General features: G+C 42.7%; 1 protein-coding gene across 1 annotated transcript in view; it reads left to right on the top strand.

Moving 5' to 3' along the window:
- Window positions 1-14,902, top strand: part of LOC122554701 (calcium-activated chloride channel regulator 1-like) — a 56,015-nt gene extending 41,113 nt beyond the window's left edge. Inside the window, exons 7-14 of the mRNA XM_087990426.1 lie at window positions 755-979; window positions 1,067-1,244; window positions 1,886-1,992; window positions 2,079-2,300; window positions 3,922-4,183; window positions 5,727-5,894; window positions 11,644-11,871; window positions 13,182-14,902. Coding sequence (XP_087846552.1) covers window positions 755-979; window positions 1,067-1,244; window positions 1,886-1,992; window positions 2,079-2,300; window positions 3,922-4,183; window positions 5,727-5,894; window positions 11,644-11,871; window positions 13,182-13,579 — 1,788 coding nt within the window. The 3' untranslated portion in view covers window positions 13,580-14,902. The remainder of the gene's footprint in view (window positions 1-754; window positions 980-1,066; window positions 1,245-1,885; window positions 1,993-2,078; window positions 2,301-3,921; window positions 4,184-5,726; window positions 5,895-11,643; window positions 11,872-13,181) is intronic.
- The last annotated feature ends 7,004 nt before the right edge of the window (window positions 14,903-21,906 follow it).

The following is a 21,906-nucleotide window of genomic DNA, read 5'->3' as shown; positions in this document are numbered from 1 at the left end:
ACTACACCTCCAATTTTAGTGTCATCTGCAAACTTACTAACTGTACCTCCCGTGGAATCCCAATGTTAACTGAGGGAATGGCTCACTGAGCATCGCTGCTGGGTCCACATTGGCTGACCGGACCACTCAGTCACGGTCTATTTCAATTCCCTAACCACTTGCTTTCCAACATGACCATCCTTGGCCTCCTCCATTGCCAAAACAAACCACAGCTCCTATTGGAGGAACAACACGTTATTTTCCGCCTGGGCACCCTACAGCCCAGAGTACTCAACATGAAGTTCTCCAATTTCAAATAACCTCCCTCCCTGTACCCTGATTCCCTTCCGAGCCCCTCCCCCTCCCTGCCACAGCTCCCTGCCACCAACCAGAATCAAACCTCCCATTGACCAACCAGGTCGTACCCTCTACCTGTCTTCACTTATCCCTCCTTCACCACCCTGCCCCCGCCTCCCCCTTTTCCTGCATCAGCTCCCCACACCAACCCCCAGTCCTGAAGAAGGATTACACAAAAAATATCAACTTCTGTACCTCCTGATGCTGCCTGGCTTGCTCTGATCTTCCAGCCTCCTGCCCATCTATTTTGGATTCCAGCATCTGCAATTTTCCTGTCTTGAACCATCTTGGACAAAGCAGACTACTTAATACGAGTTTTAAATTAATTTTCATCAATATTACTTTAAATGCAATTTATAAATAAATTAGCTAAATGGCAGTGAGCTGCATATTACATTGTCTTTTTTTAATTCAACAGGAGAATCGTATTAACAGACTCCGACAAGCAGCGGAGATATTCTTACTTCAGATCATTGAAGCAAAATCACAAGTTGGAATTGTCACTTTTAACAGTGCTGCAACTATTCAATCACATTTGAAAGTGATTGATAATGAAGGTGTGAGGAATCAACTTGTCCAATTGCTACCTACAACAGCTAATGGAGGGACAAATATCTGCGCAGGAATCCAGGCTGGTTTTCAGGTAGAAACTGAAATGCTTCAGCAAACTTTAGTAACTCATTTTATTTTTCAGTTTTCCCACGTTGACAATAACTTAACGGCTTTGCAGGTACTTGGTGATGACCACGGTCCTACAAATGGTGATGAAGTTGTTTTGCTGACTGATGGGGAGGACAGCGGGATAAGCAGTTGTTTCTCGGAGGTGGAACAAAGTGGTGCAGTTATCCACACGATTGCATTAGGACCAAAGGCAGCCAAAGAGCTGGAACAGATGTCAACACTGACTGGTAATAAGAACACAAAGAATTTCTCATGAATTCTTGGGAGAGGAACATAACTTCAAGCCTTGTTGTTTTGAGTTCTGCTCCCAACTTTTATTGTGGTGGAAGTGTTCACAGGTTTAAAATGAATTGGGTGGGCCCTCAGTGAAAATACTGGACAAAGGAATTTCAGTTGAGAACATTCCAATTACTAGGCAGACTGCGACAGGAAGTTGGTGGGACTTTACTCCTGGCACTGTCCATATCTACAGCTAACAGGAAATTAGCCAAGTCGATTTATTTATTTAAAGTGATGTCACACAACTTTGATGTACAATAAAAGTCATGGACATGTCCATATTTCTAGTCAGTCAGGCTTGATTCTCCAAGCTAACTGTTAATATTGCAGGTAATGGGAACATAATGGCTACCACTGCCATTTTAATTCTTCTTCCCTCAACTACACATTGTTCCTGCTAATCAGACAAGATTAAAATCAATGTTCACATGTTCAATAGTTTTATTCCAAACAATTTTACATTGGGCAGTTACTGTCACATTGCAGAAATCTCTGATGCCTCCTTCTTCATTTCAGTCTCAATTGGCATTGCCCATTTACCATGTATTTGATCCATGTTTATAACTTTCTTGCCGTCTCCATTCTCTAGGGGGTCGACAGTTTGCAGCCACTGATAATGTGTATGCAACTGGATTAACCGATGCCTTCTCTTCAATGGTATCAGGAAATGGTGACATTAGTGAACAGTCAATTCAGGTGCGTTATTCCTCAGATAGTGACTTTCTCAATACCCGTGTGTTAACTTAATGTTAGATTCAAAAGATCCATTTCTTTGGTCCCAGCTTGAAAGTTCTGCAACAAAGGTTGAAGACGACAGTTGGTTGAACAAAACAGTTTTCATCGATAAGACCGTTGGGAATGATACTTTTCTTGTCATCACATGGGAGAAGCAGACACCAGATATTTTTGTATATGACCCCAGTGGAAGGATGTACAACAGCAATGACTTTAAAATTGATAATACAACACATATGGCACGTCTGAGCATTCCTGGCACTGCACAGGTAGGGATCAAAATGTCTCCTTCGATTTTTTTATGCTTTGCAGTGTGCATGGTATCATTTTAATCATGTTTTCCAGTAGAGTTATTAGAAAGCAGCTTGTTTACTATCAACCATCCTCTATTTCAACAAGAGTCCATTATACAGAGCCGTCTTTTACACGATCTCTGCCATTAGTTGGTTGAGTACACAGTACAAATGGAATGAAACAAAATGGCTAAGTTACAATTCATCACTATGTTACAATACGTCACTCCTGCATGGTACAGCTGCCAATGCATTGGTGAGGACATGGGCATTAGGGTCATTCAATGCCATTGAGAGCCTTGGGAACCCATGGAGGCATCATAAGCGAGGGTAATCCTGAGTTCACCCCAATTTTGCTGACACACTTTCAAGTAAAGAGTATTAAACACTCTAAAGTGTTTGAGAGTATGCTCAGGACAGAGATTGATAGATTTCCAGATGTTGAAGACATTAAGAGATATGGAGGTAGTGCAGATCAATGGCATTGAGGTAGAAGATCATCCATGATCTGGTCAAATGACAGGGTAGGATTGATGTTCTTATTTCAGTTCTTATGTCTTCTGTTGCCGAGTGTACACAGTTTGATCAATGGTACCTCAATGTCATGTAAGAAAGACAAGTCAGTCCCTTAAATGACTTCTGTTATTCAGTGAGACCATGGCTGATTTGTATCTCAAATCAATGTACTCAGTTTGGTTCCATGCGCCTTGATATATTTGCCTTTCAATGTTCATTGTTCTCACTGTTGAAAATTTATTTAAGCAGCAAATCAAACTTTTAAATTTCAATTAGTTCTTGTGTGTTTCCTCACTTCAACCTCTACAGCTGTTCCCTCATCTTGTCTGGATGCTCCCAATGGAGGCAATAAAATTCTCTGATTACCATACACACTCTGATTAAATCACCCTAAATTGTCTATAGTTATAGCAAAACCATCTCAGTTCATTAAAAACACTTCCTCCTTATTTAATCCTCATCACAGCAGGACCATTACAAAGAATCTGGGCAATATATAAAATATATAAAAACTGAAATTGCTGGGAAACCCAAATGGTTTGGCAGCATCTGTGGAGGGAGAAATAGAGTCCAATGCCCCTTCTTCAGAACCTATTCCATCTTTCCTGGTGGGAGAAAGTAATACTGCAGATGCAGTATTCCCAGAGCTTTACACCGCTGGGATTATAACATCCACACCATTATATTCCAGTCCCTCGAAATGAAGGCTAACATTCTTGTAGCTGTCCATTAGTACAATGTGATCCATCTAGATCATTCCCACAACTACTATTCTCAATTTTTCTTGGCGATGGAGTGAATTATCTCATACTTCCCTGCACTGAACTCCCTCCATGATGGTTTTCATTATTCACTTATTGAACTTCTGTTCCTTTCTGTCCCCTATTCACTGTGCTAAACAACTCAGTGTTGATCACAGTGGGCGCCATGTCCATTTATTTTTCTCTCCCCCAATAAGTGACACTGAGGGCATTTGTAAAAGGTGTCCCATTACCTCTGTTCAATATTACTCAAATTCTAAAGAAGGATTTGCAGAAGCTCTTATTTATCCAGATGTTGAAAATAAATATTTTTATCCCAGGCAGGTACTTGGAATTTTGCCATCCTGAATCCTGGCATTGAACAGGTTATAAGTATTGTAATGACATCCCGAGCAGCAGATGAAAAAGTTCCCCCGGTCACGGTCAATGTGCACATCAGTGAAAAGGATTCGGTTGGTGGTAGGACAATTTATGCAGAAGTCAGTCAGAGATTCTCACCCGTCCTGTTTGCAAACGTGACGGTTATTATTGAACAACCCACCGGCCCAACAATTGAACAGGAACTTTCTGATGATGGCCTGGGTGAGACTGATGATGTGACTCTATAAAGTGGAATGTATATTCATACTGTCAGTGCCTGATATGTACATGTATCCAATTACAGTATAACATCCAGAACACAAAACGTATGACAAATTAAGCCTGTTGACTGTTCCGAAACTGAAAGCAGTGCTTGCAGGGAATATAGGCTTTGATTACACTGATTTTGGACTCCATGAATTTTCATGGCTTCAGGTCAAACATGGGCAAGCAATACTTTGCCACTTCACTACATACCATCCCCCGCCCCACTCCTCTCCCTCCACCCCCCAACCACCCAATGGACTGATAATTCAATACTTCTCTATGTTGAATAACACTTGACACTGTTCAGGACAAAGCAGCCGGCTTCATTGGCATCACATCCACAAACATCCATTCCCTCATCCACCAACACTCAGTATCTGCAATGTGTACGATCTACAAGATGCATCGCAGAAATTCGCCTGAGATCCTCGGACAGCACCTTCCAAACCTATGAACACTTCCATCCAGAAGGATGGGGCAGCAAAACATGGAAACACAACTGTCTGTGAGTTTCACTCCAAGCCACTCACCATCCTCACTTGGAAATATATCGTCATTTCTTCACTTTCACTGGTTAAAATCCTGGAAATCCCTCCCTAAAGGCATTGTGTGTCTCTTTACAGTACATGGACTACAGAAATTCAAGAAGGCAGCTCACCATCACCTTCTCAATAGCACCTCGGGGCAGGCAATAAATGCTGGCCCAGTCAGTGACACCCACATCCCATGAGCGAATACATTAAAAAATAATGCCTCCTTCAGATTCAGACAATAGGCATTAACCTTCTTGGCTACTTGCTCCTACTCCTGTCTGAGGATGCCCCATTCCCTCAAGATCTATGGTGTCTCTCCTCCTGTGCAACTCCACCACAGAAGGCTGGCTTCAGCATCTTTTCCCTGCTCAATACACTCTTAAACGCAGTGGCAGTCAGTATTGCAGGGGACACATAGTTCCCATCTGTACATCAGATGGCAGGATAAGATTAAGTTAAAAATCACACAAGGCCAGGTTACAGTTCAATAGGTATATTTCGAAGCACTAGCTTTTGAAACACTGCTCCTTCATCAGGTGGTTGTGGAGCTGTGCTCCAAAAGCTAGTAATTTCAAATAAACCTATTGGACTATAATCTGTTGTAGTGTGATTTTTAACTTTGTCCACCCCGGTCCAACACTGGTTCCTCTATATCATAGCATGACATTAAAGTGTTTCCTATCTACACCAGACTTGGAATGAGCAGCTCATGAATGCTGAGAAGCAGCACAAAACCAATTTTTAACTCCTAAAACTTCATTTGTATTAATAAATCATATAACAAAAGATATTTTGCATTGGTAACAACTCACAAAACAATTAAAGTGATTGGGATTTGAACTTAGAATTCCTAGATGAATTTGACTTTGCACTTGTCATCAGTGATATCAGTGCCAATCCAAATACTGTGTAATTATTCCATGCTTCACTCAGTCTGCAGCTACTTACCCTTTCCTTGCCTTTAGGTGCTGACATTGTCAAAAATGATGGTATTTACACAAAGTATTTCCACAAGTATTCTGAAATTGGAAGATACAACTTTAAAATACGTGTGCAGGGAAAGGAAGGGAAGGCAAAGGCAGCGATCCGAACAGGAGGACATTCCTTTTACATACCGGGATACACAGAAAATGGTAAACAACATTTGGCATCCGCAGGAATCAGAAATGAAATAACTGAAGAATCGTCCAGTGAGGCTTTGTGGGTGGAGCGAAGAAATAAGAAGCGGGTGGTGACGTTACTGTAGTAGTACTATAGGCCCCCAAATGGTCAATGGGAATTGGAGGAACAAATATGCAGAGACCAGGGAGACTTGCAGGAGGAATAGGCTTGCCGTAGTAGAGGATTTTAATTTTCCCAATCTAGACTGGGACTGTCACAACGTTTAGGATGTGGAAGGGCTGGAATTTGTTAAGTGTGTTCAGGAAAGTGCATTTCCTCAAACAGTATATGGAGGGTCCTACTCGGAAGGGGTAAAACTCGACCTATTCTTGGGAAATAGGGCAGGACAAGTGACTGAGGTGACAGTGGGGGAGTACTTTGGGACCAGTGTGACCATAGTTCTATTAATCTTAAAATAGTGATGGAGGGGGACAAAACTGGTCGACAGTTTCAATTTCTAAATGAGAGCAAGGCAAATTTTGATGGAATTAGGCAGGAGCTTGCAGGGGTTGATTGAAGTAGTTTCTTTTCAGGCAAAGGGACCTCCGGTATGTGGTCAGCCTTTAAAACTGAGATAGCTGTGGTTAAGGTCGATATGTTCCTGGAAGGGTGAAACTCAAGTTTGACAGGAACAGGGAACCCTGGAGGACAAGAGATATTGAGGCTTTGACCAGAAAAAAGGAGGAGGTATGCCTCAGGTACAGGCAGCTGAGATCAAGGGAATCTCTGGAGGTAAATAAGGGATCCAGGAGTTTACTGAAGAAGGAAATGAGGAGGGCAAAAAGGGGGCACGAGATAGCCTTGGCTGAGAAAATTAAGGTGAATCCATAGAAGTTATTTCAGCAAATAAAAGGTTAAATAATAACTAGATAGAAAATCGGGCCCCTCAAAGACCAAAGTGGACAAAGTAGAACTTCAGGAGATGGGCAAAGTCCTCAATGAATATTTCTCCTCTGCATTTACCATGGAGAAAGACATGAAGAGTTGGGAACTTGGGTAAGTTAGTGGTCATATCTTGGGGACAACCCATATCACAGTGGAGGAGGAGTTGGATGGATTAGAATGTATGAAAATGGATAAGTCTCCTGGTCCTTACCAGATATATCCAAGAACACTGAAACAGGCTAGAGAAGAAATTGCAGGGATCCTGGCAGATAGTTTTAACACAGAATATAGAATGTTACAGCGCAGCACAGGCCCTTCGGTCCTCAATGTTGCACCAACCTGTGAAAATAATCTGATGCCCATCTAACCTACCCCATTCCATTATTATCCATATGTATGTCCAATGCCCATTTCAATACCCTTAACGTCGGTGAGTCTACTACTGTTGCAGGAAGGCCGTTCCATGCCCCTACTACTCTCTGAGTGAAGAAACTACCCCTAATATCTTCCTAGATTTATCACCCCTCAATGTAAAGGTGTGTCCCCTCATGTTCACCTTCACCATCCGAGGGAAAGGTCCACCTGAGCTAACCCTCTGGTTAATTTGTACATCTCAATTAAGTCTCCTCTCAATCTTCTTCTCTCCAATAAAAACAGCCTCACTTCCCTCAGCCTTTGCTCATAAGACTCTCCTTCCATACCAGGCAATATCTGAGTAATTCTCCTCTGAACCATTTCCAAAGCATCCACAACCTTCCTATAATGCGGTGACCAAAACTGCACGCAATACTCCAGATGCGGCCTTCCCAGTATCTTGTATAGCTGAAGAATGATCTCATGCTCCAAAACTCAGTGTCCCTCCCAATAAACACCATGTGCCTTCTTAATAACCCAATCAATCTGGGTGGCAACTTTCAGGGATTTATGCACCAGGACACTGAGATCTCTCTGTTCATCCACACTGCCAAGAAGTTTACCATTCGCCCAGTACTCTGCATTCCTGTTACTTTTTCTGAAGTCAACTACCTCACACATCTCTGCATCACCGTTAGCCACGGGCGAGCTCCCAGAAGACTGGAGGGTAGTGCCATTATTCAAGAAGGGCTGCAAAGAAAATCATGGGAACTATAGACCAGTGAACTTAACATCTGAGATGGGTAAGTTACTTGAGAAGTTTCTGAGAGATAAGATATACCTGCATTTGGAAAGACAGGGTTTGATTCATCAACATGTGTGTGAGATCATGCCTCACAAATTTGTTAGAGCTCTTTGATGAAGTGACTAAGAAGGTTGATGAGGGCAGGGTAGATGTAGTCTATATGGATTTCAGTAAGGCTTTTGATAAGGTTCCACATGATAGGCTGCTCTGGAAGGTTAGATCGCATGGAATCTATGGGAAACTGGCAAATTGGACACACAACTGGCTTGATGGTAGGAAGCAGAGGGTAATTGTGAAAGGGTGCTTGTCAGACTTGAGGCCTGTGATTAGTCAAGTGCTTCAGGGGTCAGTACTGGGCCCATTGTTGCTTGTTATCTACATCAGTGATCTGGATTAGAATGTCCAAGGCATGACTAGTAAGTTTGCAGATGACACTAAAACAGGAAGTATTGTGTACAGTAAGGAAGGGTACCAGATACTGCAGCAGGACCTTGATCATTGAAGGAAGTGGGACGAGAAAAGGCAAATGGTGTTCAATGTAGATAAGTGTGAAGTCTTGCATTTGGGTAAGTCAAATCAAGGTAGGAATTTCATGGTGAATGGTAGGGCCTTAAAGAGTGTAGTGGAACAGGGGGACCTTGGAACTCAGGCGCACATTCTCTGAAAGAGGAGTCACAGGTAGACAGGGTAGTGAAGAAGTCTTTTGGCACACTGGCCTTCATCGGTGAGGGCACTGAATATAGACTTTGGGAAGTTGCAGCTGTACAGGATGCTGTTGAGGCTGCACTTGGGGTATGGTGTTCAGTTTTGATCACCTTGTTTGAGGAAGGATGTTATTAAACTGCAAAGACTGCTGAAGAAATTTACATGGATGTTACCAGAACTTAACAGTCTGAGTTATAGGGAGAGGCTGAAGAAGTTGTACTTTTTTTCTTTAAAGTGTAGGAGACTGAGGGGGGATCTTATGGACATGTATAAGATCATGAGAGGCAGGGTTAAGGTGAATACACTCAGTTTTTTTCTCAGGTTTTGGGAATCAAGCACGAGGGGGCATCAGTTTAAATTTAGAGGTGATGAATTAAAAGGGAACCTGTGGGGCAAAGTTTTTACGCAGAGGGTGGTATGCATATGGAATAAGCTGCCAGCAGAAGTGATTTACTTGCAGGCATCTGGGGATAGGCCCTCTTTCAAAGTCACTCAGCCCCTGAATGAGGCGCCAAAGGCTAGGAAGGGGGTAGGTTGCTGAGAGCCAATCTTTCTCCACTTTCTGCCAACTGTCCTCACCCAGTTACCGTCCTTCCTCCTTTTCCACCATCATTCACCTATATTCCTAGGTTCATTGTTTATTCAAAGCCTCGTTTATGTGTCATACCGGCAACAGCTACCACCTAGCTCCTGGCACTGCTGAATCAAGAGGAGCAACTCCTCTCTGATTGGCTGGCAGCTCCATGCTCACACCCTTCCCACCCCTCTCAGGGTCCTTCATCCTGGACCAAGGCTGACCTGGTAAATGCCCAATTTGAGCAAGATACACTGAGTATTCTTGAGAAGGTGTGGCACTGGGGTCACGCATGCTGATACCAATAGTTGAAATCACTGCTGCCTCCTCAAATTCCCATCAGTAACTCTAACTCAATGTAAAATGATTTCATAATGCCGTCTAGTTTATTCCATTTGATAATTGTGTGTTGGCCCTTGGACAGGCATCATTGTAAGCTCTTTATACATTACAGTTTAAAATTAAAACTAACTGACCTAACCCTAGCTCTATTGCAGCTGATGGGCCCACGAGACAAGTCAGATCCCAGAATGAAATCTGGTTTCATTGTTTTTTGCTTTGGTTTAGCTGACTGCCTTAAATCCATTGTCAATGTAATTCCAGGCACATTCAGGATTATCCAGCAATTGTTATCCAATCTCAAAGATTTGAGCAAGAAGTGAAGCTACCTGTTTCCCTTTCTTACTGTGCAGTAATAAAACAAATGGTGTCCATCAACAAATACACACTGACATCAAACCAAAAACACAGTGTCTGACATTAGGTGTAAGTTTGGGCTACATTTGCTGGATAAGAGTGCGAGGAATAATGCCGACAACTGGTTTAAGGTCGTCCATCAGGCTTGCAGTGTGGTGCCCTTGTGTGGGCTGGAAGTTCCATGTAATAACACACCAGGCCCTTGACAGACAGAAATTACATGTACACACTCTATCCCTACTGCAACTCAACAAGTAGGTGACAGCCGGTCATTGGTTAATTTCTCAGGGCCTGACCAATTAGAAACAACCCACTTGGTTAAAAATTTAACAAATTTGACTGTTAGCTGTCAATCAATATTAATGAATATATTTTCCATGGCAATGTCTCTACCAACCCTGGTAAACCTTTTCTCTCCGCACTCTAAAACATCCACATCCTTCCAGTACACAAATTCCAAGGGCAGCCTGACTAAACTTCTATGAAGCTGGAGCATAACTTGCCTATCCATACATTCAATCTGCTTTTTTTCTCCCATTACTCAAGTTCTGTCCAAGCAAACAAGTATTGAAGTTATTACATATATGTATATAAATATGTAGAATATATATATATAAATTACACACCTTTCATTACAGTATCTTAGGTGTCATATTTGTTTATAGGTTCTCAAACAATACAATCCACCTAAACATTTACTGCATTATAAAAACCTTTTCCTCATGCTGCATTTTCCCCACAGAACAATCCATGATGTTCATGTGTTTGTTCCTTTTCCAAGGAGGTGGTCACACCTTTAGGCCAAACCAGCAAAACATTAATCATTACTAAATTTCAGACCAAAGCCAAAGGAGAGAAGAGAGTTTGAACAAAACTGTTTGGCAAGAGACTCAGAATAAAACAAGATGATAAAAAGAGCAAATTCATGGGCAGAGAGAAACAACAGTTTGAACAAGAAGAAATGAACTCAAAGAGGAAAAATTCAAATTGAAACAAGAGGCAGAAATAAAACCAGAAAATGCCAGAACCCTGCTGCAGGTCAGGAAGCTGCTCTGGAAAGAGAAATGTCAGCTTAATTGTTCGGGGGATAACTACACATCAGATCATGCTGCTTGATAGTGTTGGTGCTGGGGAGATGATTCCCCTGGTCAGGAACTCTACAAGTACACATCATTGGCTCAGGATGGGTTGTTGGCCATTTAGGATCAGTGGTGCTGGAAGAGCACAGCAATTCAGGCAGCATCCGATGAGCCTGCTCGTTGGATGCTGCCTGAACTGCTGTGCTCTTCCAGCAGCACTGATCCAGAAGCTGGTTTCCAGCATCTGCAGTCATTGATTTTACCTTCTTGGCCATTTACGACTGGGTTGAAGCAAAATTTCTTCACTGAGAAGCTTTGGAATTAAAAGCTAAAGTACAGGTGAAATACAGCTGGTCAGGTCATATCTGTGGAGACAGAAAAAGAGTTATGTTTCTCATCTAATATCAGACTCGAAACATTAAGAGTTCCTGTGTTTCTCCCTGTGTTTCTCTGTGTTTGTATGAGTTTCTGCACACCTATTCCCCCACACCATGTAGCCAAGGCCAGAAACATGTCCTGTGGGAAATTGGAGGCAAGTCCTGCAGATCAAGGTGAAACGGTCATGCTCATTAAGTCTGTGCGGTCTGGGTCTAATTAAGATATGTGTCTTCCTCATCATGCAGGCAAAATTAAAACAAATCCACCAAGACCTTCAGTCAATGTGGATGATCTTGAGGCTGACATAGGAGATTTCAACAGGGTCAGATCAGGAGGATCCATTTCAGTTGCTGAAGGAACACTCAATGTTGACATTCCACCGTGTAAAATTACAGACCTTCAAGCAACATTAGCTCAAAATAAAGTTGTGTTGGAATGGACTGCACCAGGAGAGGACTATGATGAGGGAGCAGGTAATTGTTGCTAAACATTGGCCACTTATATGGATATTTCCTTTGCGGGACTGAATTAAATAGATTGTCGGTGAATGCTGATGAACAGTGGAGATATCCTATACAGACAAAATGCACTCACCAGAGGAAGAGAGTAACCATGTCAGGTCATAGTGAGATGGTGAATGTAGACATGGCATGATGGCTCAGTCGTGAGCACTGCTACTTTACATTGCTAAGGACGTGGGTTCGATTCCAGCCTCGGGCGAATGTCTGTGTGGAGTTTGCATATTCTCCTTGTATCTATGTGGGTTTCGTCTGGGTGCTCTAGTTTCCTCCCACAATCCAAAGATTTGCTGCAAAGATGAATTGGCCATGCTAAATTGCCCATAGTGTTCAGGGTGGGTTAGGTGCATTAGTCAGTGGGAAATGTAGAGGAATGGATCTGGGTGGGATACTTTTCGAAGGGTCAGTATGGGCTTGCTGGGCTGAAGGGCCTGTTTCTGCACTGTAGGGATTCTATGATGACTCATTGATTGTGTTCTACTTTAATCAATAAATTGGGATGTTTGTGTTTTAATGTAACAACGTGCTGTTTTTCCATGAATGGTAAAGTTCCACAATGACAGTATTCCACTATTTGAGTCGCTTAAATGGGCAATACCCACTTAATACTACATTCTGCTGCTGCTAGTATTAATCTAGTGGTGGGGGAGGGACCCCATTGCAGAGGGCACAAGAAGCAAAGCCTGGCGTATTGGCTTGGAGCTTTCTAGAGGGGTTCCCTCTTTCAACGATACTGAAATGGACACTGCATTAAGGGTTTAGATGGGAGGGGTGTGCTGTCCACTGGCAGCCAGCCTTCCCATTGCACCCCTCACTCCCTCAGCTTGAGTTCAAACTTTCCAGCTTTCCCACCCAACAACCCAACATCCAGCAACCCACTTCCTGCCATCACTTACCTGGGTCCTTCCTTGGCCCTCAGGTGTATGCAGTGCCAGCAGCAGCCAATGGTTCCCAAGTGTCACTGAGCAACATCGATAAATTGGCCAGCAGCTCTCAGTGGATGGGTCTTTTCCAACGCACAAAACCTTTCCCCCCAAAAATCTGGCTCATGACAGACCTGCCCAGTGCCTGACTGGCATAAGATGTGGCGCACTTTTCCAAAATGAGATGAAGCATGGGTTGCTCTGCTGTCCTGCCACAAACCAAGATCCCATTGTTTCCTCCAGGTTCCACCCTTTACCTTGGTTTAGAAAGTCACCATTGTTCAGTTTAGATGTGAACACATTAATTTCTTCTCTCTCTTCTTTCATTTCTCCTTTTCACAGCATCCCGCTATGAGATGAGAATGAGTGACCACCTCCTCCAGCTACGGGACAACTTCACAGCAGCTGCCCTGGTTAACCTCACCAACTTGAATCCACGTCCATTTGGCTCAAGGGAAACATTCACATTTGTTCCCAAAAACACGGAACTGCAAAACGGGACAACGCTCTACTTCGCTCTCTGCGCCTACGATAAACAGGAACAGTCATCTGAAATGTCTAATGTGGCCAAGGTTTATGTCTTTGTACCTGCACTTCTGGTTGAGCACCCAAAAGGCAGTAGTGTATGGAAGGTGATTTGGATTGCGATTGTTGTTGCAATTCTGGTGTGTTTGATCATTGGGATTGTCGATTACCTGGTTCAGAAAAAATGCAAAAGTAGAACTTTTGCACTCGTTTAATATCCTTGCTGGAGGAATGAGCAGGGAGCATGCAATTAATTGGTCTAATTATTCAAACACTCAATCAGACTACACTGTATGTTATAAAGATTTCATGCTGAGAGTTTGTAGTTCATGAATAGTATACCTCCAATATTCATGCTATTTTCCAGGGATTTCACAGCTTTTCGACCAATGTTGTGGTGCACCTTTCCTCATTGTTGGCTTGGAAGAGATAAGAAGCTGAATGGATAAATGCAGGAAGGATGTTCCTGACGTCTAGGGAGTCCAGAGCCAGGGTCACAGTCCAGAGATACAGAGTAGATTAGATTACTTACAGTGTGGAAACAGGCCCTTCGGCCCAACAAGTCCACACCGATCCGCAACCCACCCGGACCCATTCCCCTACTTTATCCCTTCACCTAACAATTCATCTAACATTTGTTTGGACTGTGGGAGGAAACCGGAGCACCCGAAGTAAACCCACGCAGACACGGGGAGAATGTGCAAACTCCACACAGTCAGACGCCTGAGGCGGGAATTGAACCCAGGACTCTGGCGCTGTGAGGCCACAGTGCTAACCACTGAGCCACTGTGCCACCCACAAAGTAGGCCATTTAGGACTAGAATAAAGAGAAATTCCTTCACCCAGAGCATGGTTAGCCTGTCTGCCAATGAAAGCAGTTTTGATCAAAACATTGAATGTTTCCAAGGAGTTGGATACAGTTCTCATGGCTAAAGGGTATGGAGAGAAAGCGGGAACCAGGTACTAAGTTGGATGTTTTGCCATGATCACATTGAACGGTGGAGTACGCTTGAAGGAACGAATGGTCAACTCCTGCTCCTATTTTCTGTGTTTCTCTGTTTAAACTGAAATGGTATGACAGACACAGCCCAGGGGACATAAGCTTTGGTTCTCACCCATCTTTGTATCTTATTTTTTGGAACTTGAGCAATTCTGAGTACTCTTCCATTCTGTGTAATTGATTTTAAAAAAATTATTCTGCTCTTTTGCTTTAAAAAAATATATCGTGTAATCAGAATGGTATTTTCCTGTAGAGACTGACACCATTTAATTAGAAATTCATGAAAAATGGCCCTGGGGCAACATTGCTATTTGAAGTCAATTCTCACAGAGAAAGTTTTCTGAAAACAACAATACCATTCAACTTCTACACTACTATCATCAACAATATACATCCAATTGGCTCCTTTAATATAAGAATATCAACAAGGATCACAAATGGAAATATGCATCGAAAGGAAACTTCAACCATGAATGGAGGGATTAGATGATTGAGACTAAAACAGGAATTGCTGGCGAACTTCAGCAGATCTGGCAGCATCTGTGGAGACAGAAACAGAACTTGTGTTTCAGAATCTGAAGAAGTGTCGCTGGACCTGAAACATTAACTCTGATTTTCTCACTCCACAGATGCTGCCGGACCTGCTGAGGTTCTCCAGCAATTCCTCTTTCTGTTTCAGAATTCCACCATTCCATGTTTCTTGCTTAGCTGGTTGCCCGTCCAGTCGGTGAGACGGTGAGGAAATGTATAAGGGAAGAAAAGAGAAGAGCAGCAATAAAGGGATTCTGATTGGCTGAGCCAGAAAGCAAGGTTAAACATCGCTGATGACCTGACAGCAAAGGTGGAGCTATTGTGGATGAGTTAGGAATTTGGGAATGATAGGAGTCCTGTGGAATAATTATGTTTAGTGTTCAAGATGGAGAGAGATGTGGGAGAATTTCTCCCTTTTCTCACCTCTTGGCTGATTGCAACTTAGAGTCATAGAGTCATAGCGTCATAGAGATGTACAGCACGGAAACAGACTCTTCAGTCCAACTCGTCCATGCCAACCAGATGTCCCAACCCAATCTAGTCCCACCTGTCAGCACCTGTCCCATATCCCTCCAAACCCTTCCTGTTCATATTCCCATCCAGGTGACTTTTACATGTTGCAATTGTACTCGCCTCCACCACTTCTTCTCGCAGCTCATTTCATTCACATATCACCCTCTGAGTGAAACAGTTGCCCCTTAGGTCTCTTTTATATCTTTCCCCTCTCCCCCTAAACCTATACCCTCTAGTTCTAGACTCCCCCATCCCAGGGAAAAGAATTTGTCTATTTATCCTATCTATACCCTTCATGATTTTATAAACTTCTATAAAGTCCTGTGGAATAATTATATTTAGTGTTACAGATGGGGAGAAGTGTGGGAGAATTTCTCTCTTTTCTAATTTATTGGCTGATTGCAGCTTCAGAGATGAGAAAGTGAGGACTGCAGATGCTGGAGATCAGAGCTGAAGAAGGGCTTATGCCCGAAACGTCGATTCTCCTGTTCCTTGGATGCTGCCTGGCCTGCTGCGCTTTTCTAGCAACACATTTTCAGTGCAGCTTCAGAGATACCGTGTTTCATCACTTTGTAACTTCAAAGCACATGCACGAAACCTTGTTAGATTAAATCAAAAGAACAGATGACCATTTATTTCTCACATCATCTGAACTGTCATCATAACACACCCAACCTTATACACACTCACACATGTGACAATACTGTCACTTTAAGAGGTTTCTTTTCTCTCTGTTTTTGTTTTGAAATGAGCTTGTAGGATAAAGGTACCAAATTTGCTACTGAAGACTGAGTAAACAGATTGGAAGGCCTTGGTGTGTTTCTAAAAAAACAGCTTGAATATCTATGGCCAGCTCTCACAGACCCAGATGTCTGGAATTTGGTTTTGTCAGTAACATCAGAAGATATTGGGGTCTCAAAAGAATTGGAAGCTTCAGTGAATGTCTCTTGGCTGTTACTCTCCCTGAATGTTCTCGTGATATTTTTCCTCCGGATTAGAGAAATAGATGTGAGAATTTGTCTGAGTTTTCTTTTTTGCTAAGGGGTCTGTTTATTTGGTGTTACTATATTGGAACAGTTAATTAGTTATAGCTACTGTGTCTATTATTCTGCTAAGTTTCCAAAAGAGTTAAGTTATTCTGAATTCCCCTTTCTTTGGTTATATTTTAACTACAGTGTTTATAATTGCTTAATGTCGAGTAGTTTGACCAGTCATATTGCATTTAAGACACTTGACATTTGCCTTTACAATAAGATAAGGTTAGAGTCTAGTTTACCTTCTTAAAATATTTTTGAGGGAGTCTGGTCTGATGTATCATAAACTGGGGACTGTTGTCATGATTGAAATCTATAATTTCCAAGTCGGGTTTAGGATTATTGGACTCAAAAGGCTGCAAATAGTTATTGTCAGTGATTTTAAGGTATTGAATTCGGCAGATTGAAACAAGGAGTGCCTTTTGTAGTAATGGCTTTTTCACTCACTAAGAGTTTTCTGGAGGTGGAAGAAAGTTATAGACAATAGACAATAGATAATAGGTGCAGGATTAGGCCATTCTGCCCTTTGAGCCTGCACCACCATTCAATATGATCATGGCTGATCATCCTTAATCAGTATCCTGTTCCTGCCTTATCTCCATAACCCTTGATTCCACTATCCTTGAGAGCTCTATCCAACTCTTTCTTAAATAAATCCAGAGACTGGGCCTCCACTGCCCTCTGGGGCAGAGCATTCCACACAGCCACCACCCTCTGGGTGAAGACATTTCTCCTCATCTCTGTCCTAAATGTCTACCCCGTATTTTTAAGCTGTGTCCTCTGGTTCAGCACTCACCCATCAGCTGAAACATGTTTCCTGCCTCCAGAGTGTCCAATCCTTTAATAATCTTATATGTCTCAATCAGATCCCCTCTCAGTCTTCTAAACTCAAGGGTATGCAAGCCCAGTCGCTCCAGTTTTTCAGCGTAATGTAGTCCCGCCATTCCAGGAATTGACCTCGTGAACCTACGCTGCACTCCCTCAATAGCCAGAATGTCTTTCCTCAAATTTGGAGACCAGAACTGCACACAATATTCCAGTGTGGTCTCACCAGGGCCCTGTACAACTGCAGAAGAACCTCTTTGCTTCTATACTCAATCCCTCTTGTTATGAAGGCCAGCATGCTATTAGCCTTCTTCACTACCTGCTGTACCTGCATGCTTACTTTCATTGACTAGTGTACAAGAACACCCAGATCTCTTTGTACTGCTCCTTTACCTGAATTGATTTCATTTAGGTCGTAATCTGCCTTCCTGTTCTTGCCACCAAAGTGGATAACCATACACTTATCCACATTAAACTGCATCTGCCATGCCTCTGACCACTCACCTAACTTGTGCAGGTCACCCTGTAATCTCCTAACATCCTCCTCACATTTCACCCTGCCACCCAGCTTAGTATCATCAGCAAATTTGCAAGTTATTACTATTACCATTTCTATATCATTAACCTATATTGTAAAAAGCTGCGGTCCCAGCACTGATCCCTGCAGTACCCCACTGGTCACTGCCTGCCATTCCGAAATGGAGCCGTTTATCACTACTCTTTGTTTCCTATCAGCCAACCAACTTTTAATCCAAGTTAGTACTTTGCCCCCAATACCATGCGCCCTAACTTTGCTCACTAACCTCCTATGTGGGACTTTATTAAAAGCTTTCTGAAAGTCCAGGTACACTACATCTACTGGATCTCCCTCGTCCATCTTCAGAGTCACACCCTCAAAAAATTCCAGAAGGTTAGTCAAGCATGATTTCCGCTTCATAAATCCATTCTGTCTCTGACCTATCCTGTTACTACTATCCAGATGTGTCGTAATTTCATCCTTTATAATAGACTCCAGCATCTTTCCCACCATTGAGGTCAGACTAACTGGTCTATAATTGGGAGTTTTACACAAAGTGAGCAAGGCAAAGCTGTTGGAATTGACAAACAAGCTGGAGTTCGGGTTGCCCCAGTCCGTGCGAATATTGGAGGGAATTGCAGCAATAGCTGCAATTTTCGGAAATGCCAGCAGAATCTTTGGAAATGGCTAAAATTCAGTTGCAAATAAAACAGTTTGAATTAGAGGCAAAAGCAAAGGGAAGAATAGCCCTGACAGAACAAAAAGAAAGAGGTAAGGAAACAAAACAGTTTTAATTGCAATTAAAAGCAGAGGAAAAAGAGGAGACAAAGGCCCGAGCAGTAGAAAGAGAGGAAGAGAAGCAGAAAGAGTTTGAACTTCAGAAGTTGGCAATTAGAGACTTTATACTCTATTTCCTTTGAAATAAAGGCCGATGTTCTATTTGTGTCCCCTTTACTTTCTCAACTTGGATGTGAGCCTTTTGTGCTTCATGGATGAAGATTTCAAATCCCTCTGTTCTGAGGCTTTCTGCAGTCTCTCTTCATTTTAAGAATATTTAACTCCACTATCCTTCCTGCCAAAGTGCATAACTTCACATTTTCCCACTTTATACATTCAGTTTTTGTCCATTAACTTAACCTGACTATATCACTCTGCAGACTCTCTGTCATACCCACCACTCACCTTCCCACCTATACTTTTGAGTCAATCACAAACTGGGCGGTAGTACATTCACCTTCCTCATCCAGATCATCAATATCTATTGTGAATCATTGTGACAACAACACGGACTCTTGTAGCACACCACTCATTACGGGTTGCCAACCTGAAAATGTCCCCCTGATGCCAACTCTTTCTTTTCAAACAAACCCTCGATCCATGCCAATGTACTATCTCCAACACCATGGGCTCTCTTTTACTAAATAGCTTAACATGTGGTAAATTGTAAATCTTATGATCTTATGATCTAATTGTCAAATGCATTCTTAAAATCCAAACATGCTACATCCACAACTTATCATTTATCTTTCATTTTAACTAGAACATAGAACATAGAACAGTACAGCACAGTACAGGCCCTTCAGCCCACAATGTTATGCCAATCATTTATCATAATCTGATATCAGCTTAACCTTCGCACCTCTCATTTTACTGCCGTCGATCTGCTTGTGCAGCAGTCACTTAAATGTCCCTCCTGTCGCTGATTCTACTACCACCGCTGGCAGTGCATTCTGTGCACCCACCACTCCCTGTGTAAAGAACCTACCTCTGACATATCCCCTATATCTTCTTCAAATTATTTAAAAATTATCACCCCTTGTGACAGCCATTTCTGCCCTGGGGAACAGTCTCTGGCTATTTACTCTATCTATGCTTCTCATTACTTTGGACATCTCTATCAGGTCACCTCTCTTCTGTCTTCTCTCCAACGTGAAAAGGACTAGCTCTCTCAACCTCTCTTCATAAAATAAGCCCTTCAAGTCAGGCAGCTTCTTGGTAAATCTCCTCTGAACCCTCTAAAAAGCATTTACATCCTTCCTGTAACGAGGTGCTCAGAACTGGACACAATATTACAAGTGTGGTCTAAGTGGGGTTTTATAAAGCTGCAGCTTTTAAACTCACTCACCCTGTTAATGAAAGACAAAATGCCATATTCCTTCTAAACAACCCGATTAACATGGGTAGCAACTTTGAGGGATCGATATACATGGCTTTATGTGAGACAGGTCATGGCTCACAAGCCTTATTGAATTCTTTGAGGATGTGACGAGACAAGTTGAAGCAGGTCGAGCAGTGGATGTGGTGTATATGGATTCCAGTAAGGCATTTGATAAGGTTCCCCACTGTACACTCATTCAGAAAGTTAGGAGTATGGGATACAGAGAAATGTGGCTGTCTGAATACAGAATTAGCTGGCCAAAAGAAGACAGTGAGTGGCAGTGGATAGAAAGTATTCCACCTGGAGGTCGGTGACCAATGGTGTTCTGCAGGGATCTGTTCCTGAACCTCCAGTCTTTGTAGTTTTTGTAAATGACTTGAATGAAGAAGTGAAAGGGTGGGTTAGTAAATTTGTCAATGGCACAAAGGTGCGTGGTGTTGTAGATGGTGTCGAGGGCTGTTGCAGGTTACAACAAGACATCGACAGGATGCAGAGCTGGGCTGAGAAGTGACAGAGTTCAACCTGAATAAATGGGAAGTGATTTATTTTGGAAGTTCAAATTTGAATGCTGAAGACAGGATTCTTGATGTGGAAGATTTGTGCGGCCTCACTCCCTCCCTCCTTCCTTCCCTCCCTCCATCCCTCCTTGCCTTTCTCCGTCCGCTTCCGTCCCTCCCTCCTTCCCTTCCCTCCTTCTTTTCTTTCCTTCCTTCCTTCTGCTGGATTTTTATTGGTTTACTGTCTCAATCCAGCCTTGGCCTCGACAGCATCTTCATCCAGAACCCCCCTACCCATCAGATTCCCGGTCCTGGATTCCTGTTGCTGTTGGATCCCAGACCTGGACTCACTGCTTGCTGTCGGATCCCCAGCCCAGACTCCCTCTTTGTTGTTGCATCTTGGGCCAAGATTCCCACTCCCAGACCTTACCTGGTGTGGGCTGTGGGTGTCTGGTTTGAACATGTGGAGACAGGACTGTGGGGATCCTGGAGAAAGCACTAATGCGAATTCAGTCAGTGTGTAGACATATGAGATTAATGCATTATATTTATCAGATTGACACTTCATCAGGAAGTCTTATTGCCAAATGTTTGCTTTAATATATTATAAAAACAGTAAAAAACTGCGGATGCTGTAAATCAGAAACAAAAACAGAAATTGCTGGAAAAGCTCAGCAGGTCTGGCAGTATCTTTGTAGAAACATCAGAGTTAATGTTTCAGGACCAGTGACCCATCTATTCTGACGTGATATTCTAAATTAATCTAGTACCATTTGCTAGCATTTCTCTGTAAACCCTTCCCATTGCTATACCCATCCAGATGTCTTTCAAATGTTGTAATTGTACTGAGGAAGGGTCACTCGACCTGAAATGTCAAACCTGATTTCTCTCTGCAGATGCTGTTACACCTCAGAGACATAAAGTCATAGACATGTACAGTACAGAAAGAGACCCTTTGGTCCAACTTGTCCATGCTGACCAGATATCCCAACCCAATCCAGTCCCACCAGCCAGCATCCGGCCTATGTCCCTCCAAACCCTTCCTATTCATATACCCATCCAAATGCCTTTTAAATGTTGCAATTGTATGAGCCTCCACCACTTCCTCTGGTAGCTCATTCCAAACACGCACCACCTCTGCGTGAAAACGTTGCCCCTTAGGTCTCTTTTATATCTTTCCCCTCACCCTAAACCTATGCCCTCTAGTTCTGAACTCCCCCACCCCAGTGAAGAGATTTTGTCTATTTAAACTATCCAAGCCCCTCATAATTTTATAAACCTCTATAAGGTCACCTCTCAGCCTCCAGCGCTCCAGGGAAAATAGGGCAAAAGTGAGGACTGCAGATAATGGAAAATAGAGTTTGGATCAGAGTGGTGCTGGAAAAGCACAGCAGGTCAGGCAGCATCCAAGGAGCAGGAAAATCGATGTTTCGGGCAAAAGCCCTTCATCAAGAAAAGAAGCCGGGT

This window comes from Chiloscyllium plagiosum, unplaced genomic scaffold (genome assembly GCF_037043375.1).
Source record: "Chiloscyllium plagiosum isolate Xiang-an unplaced genomic scaffold, Cpla_swu_hap1 HiC_scaffold_9, whole genome shotgun sequence".
In the NCBI taxonomy this organism is placed as follows: domain Eukaryota; kingdom Metazoa; phylum Chordata; class Chondrichthyes; order Orectolobiformes; family Hemiscylliidae; genus Chiloscyllium; species Chiloscyllium plagiosum.
Note: the sequence above shows the minus strand (reverse complement) of the source record. Positions and strands in the feature narration are given on the sequence as shown.